We start from the raw sequence: 14764 nt of genomic DNA on the forward strand, positions 1-14764 counted from the left end.
TCCAAAAAATTAGCTGCCTCATTTGGAACTAATAAGCATATGGCACATGAAAGTCAGAAGCACTGCTGACAAGTACACTGAGTGACACAAAAACGCGGGAAGTGGATGAATAAAGAGCATTACATATAAAACCTTTTCTTATACTTTCTGTAGTGAAGTAACAGATAAAGTCTAAGGATAAAAATTTCTCTAAAGCAGTTTTCCTATAACTCACACAGATTTGCCAGCAAAGCCAGAGAGAGTTCAAAAGAAAGATTCTAGTTGAATGGTAAAAGATACATTGCTGAAAGAGGTTGAAGAAACAGCACTTGTATTAGTCATGGCTTGGGTTGAATTTCATTTTATCTGGCAGGTTTAACTGCAGAATTCATCTAAAATAGCCACAAGAGATAGCTAAATGTATTACCTTCTAGAACAAAAGATAAATGCAAAGTTGCTAAGTAATTATCTGAAAGGAGAAACTTTGCAGAGAAGTATTTTGGGTTAGAGCACATCACTAAGAATAAAGAAAATAAACCGACTTCAAAAAAGGACAAAGAAGGAAGGTAGATGCAGTTTATAAACATGCACTGGTATGGGACACCTAGGAAATGGGATCTGCAGTCAGAATATTTGTTGGAAAAAAAAAATGCTGGCCTGATAGGGAGCAGCCACTCATTGTTCAGAACAATTTTGCCCATTCTCACAAAAAATAAAACAAAAATCAGACCTGTAAGAATGTTTGGTTCCATGACCAAAATTTAGTTCTAAACCAGGAAAACCTACAAGACCACACATTTTCTGCAGATGGTTTGCTGAAGTCTGCAGGCTGCACCAACAACATCCAGAGATGAAGAACTTGTCAGATTATTACCTGAAAACTCATCAGATCATACAGAAAGGGCCAGAAGAGGACAGATCTCCACAGTTTAACATATAGAGGTCCTGCATCAGTCCTCCTGCACAAGCTTACAGGAACAGAGATGATGACGGCCTTACTCATTTGTTCTCTGACCTACAAGAACCATGACCCTAAAAGGATCAGGAATGAGTGACACAGATCAGCAACACCGGCTTTATTTCAGATGCTGGTTCCCTCTATGCAAACATTTCCAATACTTATTTAGAACACCCTGGCTGGTCAGTAACAGCAAAGAGGAAGGAGGAAAGATGTGTGGAAGGATCTGATTTGAAACACTTAAAATCACAATGTCAAAATTATGTTAAGCTCACTCCATACAAGGTGTAATAAACTATTGTTTTCCTTTTTGTCCAGATGTAACATCCACAAGACAGGTCACGACTTCACACTCTCACATTACACTAAGTCTTCCTATGTCCTTCAGAGACCGGCTTTTCTTTCTATCACCAATCTCCTTCAAATCTCCACTGAAATCAACTCATAATTCTGCTAGTTAAAAATGGGTATTATTTCAAACTGGAGAAGTTATGATGGATACGTATTCTAAAACTAAGTGAAACTAAAACACAGTTACCTCTACGCTGCAAATGTGTATAATGATATAGAATCACATGAAGCTGAGAAGAAACCCATAGGCTGTTTTTTGTGCCTCAGAGGAAATAAGTTTAAAAGTTAATATAACCTGAAGAGGTCTAAAACACTTCCAGGACACAATTTCAGGGACAGAAATGACATATGACAAAATTCTTAGAGGTATTTTCCAGGGCTGTTAGACTACTGATATCCAGGTACAAACACGCAAAAGTGCTTGTGTGCTTCCAGGAGATACACAGGGTTTGGATGAAGAAATGCCCAGTGGACCAGCAAACCTCAGATCCCTAACAAATCTTTGAGTGTTTTTCTCCCTCCCTGGTCCTACAGAATTCTCCAAAAATTCAGTCCTTCCACTTTTTGTGTTTAACATTAAACAATCTAAAGACAATACTTACATTAGATACCACTGTGATAAATGCATGTGCTATAAGAAATGGCAGTGTCTCAGGGGTTCCATATTCAAAACAATCCTTCATGAGGGAAAGGCCATTTTTTCCACAAAACAGACAAACATAACGAAGTAAGTGCAACGGTACTTCTACATCCTAGAAATATGGAAAAAAAAAGAGAGAAGTATTTGAACAATCAACACTAGATCCATTCAGATATGCAGGAAGTTCAAAAGCTACGTTAGTATAACACAGATCTACATAGAGGAGTGAACATGGCTATTTTACATTTCTAGGAAATGTGAACCTATTTAAAAATGGACAACTTACATTCATATCACAGAACGCCCCTAATATATTGCTTTCTTGAGCAGAAATATCCTGTTCAAAAAGAAAAAAAATAAAATTAACTGAAGCAATAAAAAGACATTCATAGAACAAAAAGCAACTGAGTACCAGCAGACATCACAGTCAACTATCAGAAACACAACAAAACCCTCATTTAGAGGAAGACAGAAGCTCAAGCTTTGCTCCACTTCTACACTGCAAAACATACTTTTCCAGTTCACCATTTCACCTTTGTCAAGATGTATTTATAAATACATAAATATACACTTAGGATCATCTCGGCGGTGGCTCTCAATGGTTGGATTAACATACTATTTTTCAGTCCCACCCCCCTTCAGATCATCAATATTTTTTCACCAGGAATATTGCAATGTGGATATTCTGGCACACAGGCTGTGCACCAGCCTGGGAATTACAGAACAAACCAACCAAGGTAGTTTTGAATGCAACTTTTGCACAAAGATGAGGCATACACCCAAATGTCTGAATTTAGATGAAATGTGGGATGTTATACAATCCAACACTTAAAGACTTAAGGGGCTAAACTATCAAATTATTAATTCCCATCCAAATATTGAAATTCTTCAACTACTATATTCTTTTGCATATAACAAAATGCATCATATGAAATAAGCGTCTAATACTCTTTACAGGATTAAGCTAACTAAAAAGGAGGAAGGAACTGTATCACCCTATCAATCTGTTAGCTATTTACTGCAACAAGAAATCTATTTTCTAAAGTACTAAACTGAAATGGCTTTTGAGAAACAGCTTTTCTTTTGAATGCTCACAACACCCACGTGTCGGGCAGTATAAAGCAGGAATTTTCTTTATTAGGGCTGTTACACATATTGCATGTAACTCACATATGGTTGGGGGCAAAAGGGCACCCAGAAGAACATAAAACATGGCTGTAAACCCTCAACATCACCATGGATACTTGCAGGTAGTTCCAGCATGTTTCCCCTTCTCATCTCTCCGTGCCAAACACCCAGTTCTCGTATTTACAAATCACATGTATGTTTAACATAAAGTTAAGTTTTCAAATTAAGTTTCATGAGTATATTTCAAATAGTCATGTAGGAGTAAGCTTCTTAAAACTACCAGAGGATGCTGGAGGCAAGCAATTTTGGATGGATTAAGTGTGATACAAACATTTTGCATTATTCAATATGCTCATATTATATCTAAGCATTTATTTTCCTTTTTATTCTGCTGAACTCTAAGTCATGCCTGAACTCGTGACACTCTTAACAGTTATTTTTAAAACAGCTTTGAAGCCAGTAGGTGGTATGTCTTCAAGAAAAGGTGTTCAGCGCTCTGCTCATGAAAACTGTAGAAATAGTGTGAGAAATGTCATTAGTTTTCTTGAATAAAATAGAGACTTGTTGTCAAGCGAACTACAGCTCTTAGAATACAGAAATCAAAATCTTGTGGAGGTCTGTTGCACGAGTCCTGCAAACCTTACTGAAAGTGTTGCGGTTGAGAGATTCAGTCTGGAAATGTGACTTCTGTTCTTGCAGATGTGAAACAGAACAGAGAATTCCTCATGATCAAGTTTACAAGGAAATAAAGTAACTCCTCCTGGGAATCTAATACAGCATTAAAAATACCATCACTTCAGATAAAATGTACTAGAGCTGGGGTGTGACATCGCCAATACTGGTGGAGGGCACTTAATCTTCCAAGAAAATACGTATTAATACTTGAAAAGTAGAAGGAGAGCGAGCAAGATCTCGAAGAACCAGGGACTACAGCTGCAGACACCTCAACAACTGATTTTTTTTCCTCTCTCAAGAACTGCTAAATGGTTGGGTAGCTCCCTTCAGATTCATTGTGCGTTCTGAGACAGTGCAAAGTTCAGGAGTCCGCTTTACATCGCTGCTTCTTTCTCTACAGGATTTTTAAAGCCTCTCTTTTCTAGGCTATTTTTTCCCTCTGAAGTGTCCATTCTACATATTACACTTGCTGCACAAAGCACGTATGAAAAGAAGAATACGGCACGTGGCCTGGATGCAAGATCTCTTAAAATATACTCCATACATAAATTCCAAAGTATGAACACTTCTCAAAAAAAAAAGATAACTACATTCATAAAAATACAGGGTGTTTCAAAAAGATGGCCCCAATTAGAAATCACTCTGAGAGGCATTTTGGTCCACCTTTTTTCAAACACCCTGTATTCTGAGTTCATTCTGTTTAGGATGAAAAACAGACACAAAGGCCTCTCTTTCTAGGTACCAAAAATCCTGGTAGATTTCAACAGAAGCAAATGCTATGTTTCCAGATGTTAGTTTTACAGATTTTTGTTTTTCAGTGTTCATGTCCTGAACTCAGTTGACCTCTGACTGCAATTAGTTGTGCTGGTTTAGAAATCCAGACTTAGTAGAAAGCCATTTTTCATTAGGCTATTCACCAGTTTAAGAAAGTTGAGGCAAACATTCTGTCTATCCTGACTCATATACATTCTACACAGGTCAAGACTATATACTTGTCAATATGCTTGATTTACTTCTATGTGATATAGTTTCACTGTCCTCATATACAGCATATTTCTGTGACACCTCTGCAAGGCCACTTGTTCAAGGTGAATTCTGCTGTTGGGTACGCAGCTACCAGTCAGGCTTCCATGGGCTTCCATCCCTCACTTTAGAAATGTTGGAAAGGACAAAAATAGTAATAATTCTTAGCCCATATAATTTAAGGTGACACCCTTCCGACTATCAACAAATCTTGCTTTGTTGTTCATTTTCATCCAGTTAGAACTTTTAAACTACTCCTAATTTCTCCAATTTCTCAAGTGTAAGATGGCTCGGGCAAGCACCGGGGAAGAGCACCAGAGTTGAGGATTTGCCTTCTGTCTGCTGTCATTAGGAACAAAGATCTTGGAGGTGCATTCACAGCAAAGACTAACACTAACATTGGCTGCTAATCGGTATCAGAAGGTAATAACACCCTGTGAAAGCTTTACATTGGAAATTTTTAAATGACGGCCTAATTGGTCACTTCTAGGCCAAGTGAAGCCTTACTGGATGGGATGACTCAATGAAATTGTGTAAATTCATCTCAAGAATCTGGAACAAGGAATTTCTGAAGTCAGTGAGAGTGGAGATTGGAGTCTGTTTTGCATCACAAAATTTGCCTTTTTCCAGGGCAAAAGAAATGCTTAGAGGGAGAACCACAAGAGCTTCTCCCAACAAATTCTTGGCAGTTTTGGTTAGTTCAGGAATCTCTTTAGCTTACAAGTATAGATGATACACTTAAAACAGCGACTTTTATTTTACGATTCATTGACGATTGAGTCCAAGCCTGATCTAAAACAAGAAGTTCTCTCATTACCAGAACTAATGACTCAATTCAAATAAGATATGCTCTAGACTGAAATCCAGAATTACGAAACCTCAATAAATGAGTTACTCATGGTAGCAGAAAGGTTTGACATTAAAATAGCTAACAGTACTACTTCAGAAGTGCTTCCTAAATATAGAAAACTTCAGTTTGTGAAAAAATGATTGATGCTAAGAGATTTAAAAGGAAAACAAAAAGATCTCCACAAAAAAGGGAAAGCAGGAAAGCAGGTTAGCATACGTCCATACCTGGAGACTCAAACAGTCTAGCAGATAAGTAAAAAACTTTTCCCTCACTAGTGTATACATCAGGAAAGTGTTTTGCATTCTCAGCTTTCCCCTTAAGCTGTTTTTAGGATAGCTAATGAACGTATTCAATAATTCAAATGATATTTACTAGTATGATATATATATATATGATATATACTAGTATGTCTAGAGAGATAGCCAGTCACAGTACAGCAATCTAGAGCACATCTGTGTCCAAATCACTTTAAGGCTGCACATAAAGTGAAAAAGAAATCCCACCAGGCACTTTGAGATTTTCTTTTTATCATTTGGACATAAAATTGAAAGAGTAGAAAAAAAAAATACATGAAATTGTCATTTAAAAGAAGTAAGTGTGCTTATACATAGAGAAGCTGCTCCAGAGTTGTTTATCGCATATTCCTACGAAGCCAGTTTCAGCAGGCGCCCCACAGGAGTACAGAACGTAAATCACTTAAGTAGTCATTGATTTTTTTTTAACTGACAAGATAGATCTACCCTCTACAGTTCCTACTTGCAGGAGCTGAACTACAGATTTCTGTATGTATGGTGAAAGTTTAAAAGGCAGGACAAAACAAATGACGGGAAACCTGAAATCTACAAATCCTGACTTTGCCTCATTTTTCTATACACATCTATTTGTGAAACAAGCTCTGTTAACTTATGCCGTATGTTTTGGAATAAGACAAGAAACCAAAATCCAGCCCACCCAGAAAACCCACTGTGTTGAGGGTTTTGACTAGATTTACTGTCAGATATGGCAGGATTCATTCAACAAGAACTGATTATATCTCATGATCACTCTAGCATACATAACCAAAAATTATATATGCTTGGTATCGTCCCATTTTGGACTGAAGTTTAAAAAGCAAATTTAACCACTCAGAGCTCCAACAGAACTCCCAAAACTCTCTTAGACTACCACAAGGTGGATCAAACCCCAACCTTTCCATGAGCTATATTGTCGCAATTAGGAAATGCTAAAACCAGCATATTTATTTCAGAAATCGTGAATTAAACATTGCAGGATTTTTGAAAATCCTTCATTTGGTGGCTTTTTTTCAGACGAAAATGTGGAAAATGTGAATGGTAGCCATAACAAATACCACAGAGAAAAAGCAGCACCATTGAACAAAGGCACTTGAGTAGAGCTCAGTTATTCCAGTCAATTAAACAGGTGTTCTAATAAGTAAGTTTGGTCTTGCACAAAGTTTAATTTATGAAGCTTTGCTTCTAGAACCATAGACTGTAATGAAAAGAAATTAGTAAACTCTTAGTGGGTTACCTTCTGGAAGAAAGGCTTCACTATAGTCCCCTTTTTGCCTTCCTGTTATTTAAACAGTACAATAATTCAGTGTACAGTTCCATCCAACACTTATCAATATATTACCTATAACAATTAAGCATATTTTAAAGAAAGTGTAAGAGTATGTGTCATTCAAAAAGCTTCTCTGAAAAGTTCTACTGAAGTCAACAGGAGAGCTGAATTTGCCCATCCTGTGTGAAAGCAACTATCACCAAACACACACAGTCTACTCATTATTGAGAGCAAATAAACTTTTACGTAACAATTAAATATACACATGAAGATAAGATATACCTCTATTGTGGGATGAGTATTATGCTTATAAGCCGTATACAGAGGAAACTGAATCTGAAAGATTTTTGCCACACACAGTAACAACTTTTCCTTCTCATCAGTGCTCCACAAACTAAAAGCATCAGTGTTCTTTGCAGACTCCTCCTCTGCCAGGATACAAGTTCTCGCAGAATCTAATTTTTTCTCTATAGATTTTTGCCGTTCTCCATTTTCTTCTTCATGAGACTCTCTTTCTACATTCAGGGGCTCGTCGGCATGATTACTCTGATCTTGCCACGTTGAATCTATATTAATAGTGCAATGTTTACAGAGCTGGTCCCGCAGAGCTTGAACTTGGGCAATCACTAAGTTAATAAGCGCACATACTACTTGGTTAAAGATCTCCAAATGTTTATATTCCTTGAAACAGCACAGACATTGTCTGTAAGAAAACAGAAAAAAAAAAAACAGAAATAAAAATTCCTGAAGTAGCTAAAATCAGAACAGGTAACTGAGCAAAAGGACTCTTTACATTAAAACATTTTTGACACCAAAATATTTGACAGACCCGTAAAAGTGAGGAAATCCAAATGAAATAGACTCTACCCAGCAGCAAGTAGGAGTCACGAAACCTTCCTTAAACCCTGTGAACATCCCTTTTTTTCCAAATGCTCACCAAATGAAGTCCCTGTTATTGTTTAGTAGCTGCCACTGTAAAATATACATAAGAAATCTTAGGGACAAGGTCACCGTACTAAGAAAGTAGCTGTGTTCTTCAGTACGCTCCTGAATCCGTTTCTTCATCTGGTTTTCTCTGTTGGTATTTATTGCAACAGACCACCTGATATGCTTGTCAGCTGGGTAAGAACTAATTATTGTTATTTTTAAATCAACAGGCTTGCAAAATAATTTTAATTTTCATTTAGTACTTCAGCTGACTTCCTTTATCTGCACTTGGACAGAAACCCCATGCACACTGGTACTCTCTACTAAGCAGTATCAAGTATCTTCATTACTTTCTTCACTGTGTAGGCTCACAGACTATTTCTCTGAACACCCACCGATACGCTATAAGCTAGATAGAATAAGGGGTAAGACTATACACCAGCCCCTTATTAACATAATAGGAAAATCAATCAAATCATCAAGTCAGGAAACTCTAACACAGCTCTAGCTGTGGGTGAGGATAACTATGTATGTCAAAGAGATTCTGGGTGCATAAACTCCCCCAAGTTAGATACCCTAGAACCCATCATCTAGGAACATTTGTTTCTTCCATCCAAGCACCAAACCTCTTCATTCTGAACAAGAGGTTGAGGATATTCCCCTAAAAGGATCTAAATGCTGGATAACATAGAAAAGAAAGCAAGCAATAAGCAAGGATGCTTCAAGGAAGACTAAAATGAAAGGCTACATGCTTGTAGCAATCCTTGAGATGAGACTCAGCTCCTTCTCAAACTCTACTAAACGACATAACTGCTGTATAAACTGGAAGGTGCCTTGCAGGAGAGACCTTTCTGAAGTTCCTTGGGACACGACGGACTCCAGTCCATGAATGGAGTCGTCAGATACTAAAATAATACAAAAACGACACACACCATTTCTGAAAGAAATTAGCAGGCAAAAGGTAGGGGGAGAAGTCATCAATAAGAAGTGATAAAAAAATCCTTCTGCAAAGCATAGCATTTAATCTAGAAACTGGGGGTAATTAATTATCATTTTCAAGAAAAAAAATCCAGAGAACCCTGAACTGTGATGGGTAGAGGGTGCTGCGTCTCTTGAGGGAATAAAAACACACCCTTGAGCTACAGCTCTTAAAGCATAGATGTTCTGAACACAGATAATTTTTTTCAGTGGGTTAGACATAAAGATAACATTCAGTATTCTCTAATTTCAGCATAGATACAGTGACAGAAGCATCTAAACCCTTTTGTTCCAACTATCCAGGAAGAAAAATCCTTCTAATATTGTGTAAGTGGAATGTCTTCACCCATTTGAAAAACTGATTTTGTGACTTTCTTGAAAATGTATTTTCATATTAACAAATGTCAACAAAAAATTGCAGGCAAAACCAAGTGTATCCTCAGGCATTTATCCTTGGGGAAACTATGTGAAATAGCCCCATCACTTATGCTTACAAATTACTACCCCACCTGGCTGTAACAAATTATTCTCACAAATAATGAAAACAAAGCCTGGTGATTACTTCTCACATATCTGTATTTGAATGCCAACCCATATTGAAGAATTCCCTACTGGGCAAAAGCACATTTTTCGAGATAGAGGTACGTGCAAAACTTCTAAGTCTTCACGTATCTGAAAAGCTCCACCAAAAATTAAAGACCTATGAAAAAGTGAGTATGCTACAAATACGACTTCTTTAAACACCACCATTTCCAGAAGAAAACTGAAATGGAAACACTACATGCAGATGCAGAAACAGGTGTTCTTCAGGCTGGGTTGCCAACTGATCTTCTGAAGGAAAGTGGAGATTTAAACCACAGGTAACAAAATAAAAAGTAGTTGTCAAGGAAGGCCTCAAGCACAAAGCAGTAAGCAGAACCCTTCAAAGCCCATATGGCAAAGCAGAAATGAGACATGAAATTAAAATGTAAAGGAAAACTCCTTCCTGTGTCTGCTTTGCTAGATTCTGCTTTGAACGGGTTAAGGACTGTCTTCCTTACTCTTTTATAGTATGAAACCACACATATGGAAGGTAAAAAGAAACCAAAAGAAAATAAAGAGTTAAATATTACCCAGTCTTTATTTTTCCTTCATGTTGGATTTGTCATGCTATAGTTGTTGAACAGAACAAACCTCTGAACAGACTCTGACCTGGAAAATGACTAGGTTGCAATTGTTCTCAGATAAACCTGTGATCTAGGACCTGTCAAGAAATGACAGCATTCTGGCTTCTGTTGCTGCTGTTTATTTTGATTTAAAATTCCTTCTCTATGTCTCACGGCATACTGCAGAAGATAATGAATTTACTTTGAGTGCCTTCTTTGAGCAGAACGAGGAAGAAGAGGATTCCACTTTCACAGGTAGCCAAAATGTGGCACTTCCTTTTTTCTTTTTGAGCCTTCTAAATATCAGAAGAATGTTTTCCAATTTATCCTCTATGTTTTTCCCAATATTTCTTACTATCTGGTTTGGTCTTGTAACCACTGCTGAGCACTGCATTCCAAACATCCTTAGTTAATGCAACTACTTAAAAACAACAACAAAAAAACCCAAACAAACCACAGTAATTTAAACAATAGATTTAAAGGAATAATCTAGCTGATTTACTACAACCATGTGCAAAGGATTTTCTTTATCAGTGTAGTAGCTATTGGCTGCAATCCTTCATCATCTTGACTCACAGTATTAGGACACTCAAAAAAAAGATTAAACCTGATAGTCCCATTCAGAATGATCTTTTCTTAAATTTTTCTTACCCTATCCTGCCCCCACGGGAGGTCAGAAAATCTCATATTAAAGCAGCAACATACAAGATTTGTCATTGCAATATAGCTATTTACTGTTACACAATTGTTACAGCATCCAGAATGGTAATCAGACTCAAAACATGTTTTGCCAAAAACGCACTGGGTAAGGCATTCATTTTTACAAGCAGTAAAATGTTCTTTACTCTCTAAGTATCACTTAGCTACACATTAATAACTTGCCCATTTTAATTCACTCTACTGTATCTTTTAAGAAGGGAAACCTACTGCTGAGATTCAGAATCATCAACACTCCAATTCATTCCAAAGTTACCTTTGTGTCCAGGAATTGATGTAAGCAAATATCTTGAGGGCATGTTCTTTTCTGAGCTGCAACCCATCAGCACCTTCAATGACTGATACTAAAGAAAATAAAAACATAAACGTATTAGTAACAAAAGAAAAAAAAGCGCAATCTATTTTTATTATAAATTACCTTTGATAGCATGAAAAATAAACAATGTATTTTCTAAAGATAAACAGTAGAAATCAAGCCATAGTAACTTTATATGAAAGGTTTTTCAGCATGAAAATGCATAATATCCAAATAAATCATCTTTTCAGCCTAGAAACTGAACTCCTCAACCAAATCTACATATTTTTTGCTTCAGTAAACAGAAATCAGGTTTAGATGCAACTAACTGGAAAACAGAAACTGCACAGTATTCTTGAATGCTGCTGTGAAAAAATCAGTGATTGATAGCAGCCTTTTCTTCTAATCCTCTTACTAGGAAATACTCTTCATAAACTTCACGGGCAACTACTCATTGATGCACACTTTCAGATATGAACGGCCCTCAACAGTTTTACTCATTAACCAGTTTTGGTTTTTCTTCAGATTTTAAGTCTGCATCTAGTGATGACAATGAGACCTTAAGTTCCTTTTCTGTGCCAGATAAAGACTGATGGGAAAAAAACAAACAACCCGCACCCACCACAACACAACTACCAAGAACATGCAGTGTATGTATAAAGTTATTTCAGACTAGCTAAGCTGATAATTATTATTTTCAAATATAGGTATGTATATACTGACATATAGCCATAATGAATCACTAATTGGCAAAATGATAAACATTTACCACATTTATTACAATACACAAAAAAAAAAAACAGTCTCTCAATAGCACACCATTAAACATCTCACTCCTAGAAGGCTTTGAAGAGCACTATGTAACACCGGACAAAGTTCAAAATTAACAAGCAGACTAAAAGACAGGTATCACTTGTTACTACTTTTTAGTTTAAACACCACAAATTACCATGACACTTGACTCTCTAAGGCCAAAGCACAGTGCTGAAGAAACCAACAACTCTGACAAACAATTTAGGTCAAGCTTACCACAAAACACAGATCCTTAACTATAGACAGCCTCATAAAAACTCTTGCCCTGAATAAAAGATTCGCAAAAACTTTGTTTTCCCATTTTTGTGAGCATTGTTTTCTTAAGATTAATTTGTTCAAACTTGACACAAAAATTGTTAACAATTTAGTAGGAACAAACCTAATTCTAACTTGTATGGGTTTACATAAACATTTATGCATTTATAAGACTTCGCTCATCCCCACATCACCCTACTTAAAAACCACACCCTCTAACAAGTAGCACAGTAACTCCTGATTTCCATAGCAGCCTTTTCCAAACACTCCTGAACTTCTATGAGATCAAAAAAACCTGAAAGCAAACCTGGTCCTCAAAAGATGCAATTGCTGCACAGAGCATAGAGAATGTAGAAGTCATGGAAATACTGAAGCTTATGGTCCTGGTCAAAAAATAGGGAGGGATACGCACTAGTCGAAGAAAACTGTCATTTTCCTGTTTGTGCATTCTACATCTCGCACGTAGACCAACTTCAACTGGTCTTATTTACTAATCACTGCTAATTAATGTAGTGGCTACATACACAATCTCCCCTTCATTCTTTGTACCTAGAAATAATATTGTTCTTGTTCCTAACAATACACAGGAAGCTCAAAACAGGAACAACCCCACTGAAGCTGCAGTTTTCCACTGAGTTGATCCGAGTCTGTGCCACTACCAAAAGGAGCAGTGACACATCTGGCAGGGCTTCTCCTGCTGGATCTTCATTGAAGCTCTTTTGCTCCTTAGCAGAAATTCTGTTTTTCAGTTCAGCTAATTTACATCCTCAGAACCAACGTTTAAATCTTAGGCTTTCAACTTCCTGTCTTATTACAAATATAAACTTTGGGGATACTCTTGATTTATAGCACCTCTCTTCAAGGACGCATGCAGCTGGAAGTACAGCAACAATTGGTTATGAAGCCTTCCTAGCTTTTTTTAATTGAAAAAAACTACAGACAGAAAAGCAACAGGAACAACTGCACGCATCATTCCTGCACATTTGTTGATATCAGTCAGCTCTGTAAAGGCTTCCTTGCTGCACATGATTTCAACTTCTCTTCCAATTAATGATGTCTCTCTCTCTCTTCAAAATGGTTTTCTTCTACCTTGAATGCACCAGAAGTTAAAACAGACTCATTCACTTGTAAATTCAGCACAGTCTTTTCTCTCCCATGTTCAAGCATCCTGCGCGCCCCAGATCCTCCTTAGCCTGCTGTCTCCCCAGCCTCCCACAAGTTCAGTATTTTGAACGCAGCAGTAACAACCGTGTCAAACTTTTGAAAAAACTTCTAGTGTGACAAGCCCCTTTCTTGCAAATTGATGTGGTGGATAAGCCCTTCCTTGTTTCATACCCAAGGCAGTGATTCCCACAGGATGTGCTAAGGCACACTTCCATGCTGTGAGAGCATCTGAAGCACGTCCAAGCGGCAGCTCACGTGCTCTCATCAATAAGAATTGATAATACGTGCTCCAGAGCTTTACAGCCAGTCGTTCCATGATCTCTCTCAGCAGTGACACTCCAATCCCAGGTTCAGCTCCTTCACCCCTGTTTCCAGTGGCTCCTTCTTTCTGCAGGCACTCACAAGCTGGCAATGTTTGTTAGATGCCTTCCCTAGTTTACTCCTGAGTTCTCCGGGCTCAGTTTTATTCTCCTTCCTTAAATTTGCTCCAGCAATTTTTTCTTCTCAGTTAACACCTCTTAGACCTTCTCACCCTCCAGTCCTCCCTTTTCCCTCTTACTTTCCATGCACACGAAGATCTTTTCCCTGAGCTAGATCCAATTTCAAGATCAACATAACCCAGTCCAAGTCCACACTACTAACAGCATCCGTAGCCATGCATTTCAACTACTTCTAAACAATCATTAGGAATCCAGAGAGCCAGACTGGGAACTGAGCAAATTCAACGTACCCATCTAACCAAAAACTACCCACTTCTTTGTTGGTTTTGTAAGCCACTGAATACTCAGGTGGCACATATGTAAGCAGGGGGGGCTGGGAAGACAAGTATGAATGTGAGGTTGAGAGAAGTAAACACCTTTGTAGTGACTGCAGATGCAAAATTGCCCACTCATCTGGAGTCACTTCACCCTGACACTGATCATCTGTAGGCAAAGAAACTGAAGGCACTATTACTAACAGGGTGTGGAAAAAACAGAACGGTGAAGGCCTTAAACAGACAATGCAAGACAAAACTAATCAGCAGAGAGAAGAAAGACTAGTATGTAGGGAAATTCCAACTAAATATATTCTACAAATATAACATAGGAAATGGGGTCTTTCTGCATACTTGTAATGTCTCGTTTCACCAAATCATTACAACGCGATGGCATAGAGATCTTTTTGTCACAGTAATACCACATAAGAAAGAGTTGAGCTGCTTAACTAACACAAAGTAATAATTGCTTGATTATTTTAATATCTTCTCACGTGTAAGTTTTCAGATGTTCTTTTAAAAAAATAATCAGACATACTTAAAATATAATTG

The 14764-nt window shown here is 37.5% G+C and overlaps 1 protein-coding gene across 11 annotated transcripts in view; it reads right to left on the reverse strand.

Annotated features, from left to right (window-relative positions):
- Positions 1-14764, reverse strand: part of USP34 (ubiquitin specific peptidase 34) — a 118683-nt gene that overhangs the window by 90555 nt on the left and 13364 nt on the right. For 10 of the 11 annotated variants that reach the window (XM_065833174.2, XM_071805650.1, XM_071805649.1 and 7 more), the window contains exons 2-5: positions 11188-11275; positions 7447-7867; positions 2215-2265; positions 1891-2040 (exon numbers count right to left, since the gene is read on the reverse strand). In XM_065833174.2, the coding sequence (XP_065689246.1) occupies positions 1891-2040; positions 2215-2265; positions 7447-7867; positions 11188-11275 (710 nt within the window). Of the gene's footprint in view, positions 1-1890; positions 2041-2214; positions 2266-7446; positions 7868-11187; positions 11276-14764 lie in introns of those variants that run through there. The other variant, XM_071805656.1, reaches the window with a different exon arrangement.

Source organism: Patagioenas fasciata, chromosome 3 (genome assembly GCF_037038585.1).
Source record: "Patagioenas fasciata isolate bPatFas1 chromosome 3, bPatFas1.hap1, whole genome shotgun sequence".
In the NCBI taxonomy this organism is placed as follows: Eukaryota; Metazoa; Chordata; class Aves; order Columbiformes; family Columbidae; genus Patagioenas; species Patagioenas fasciata.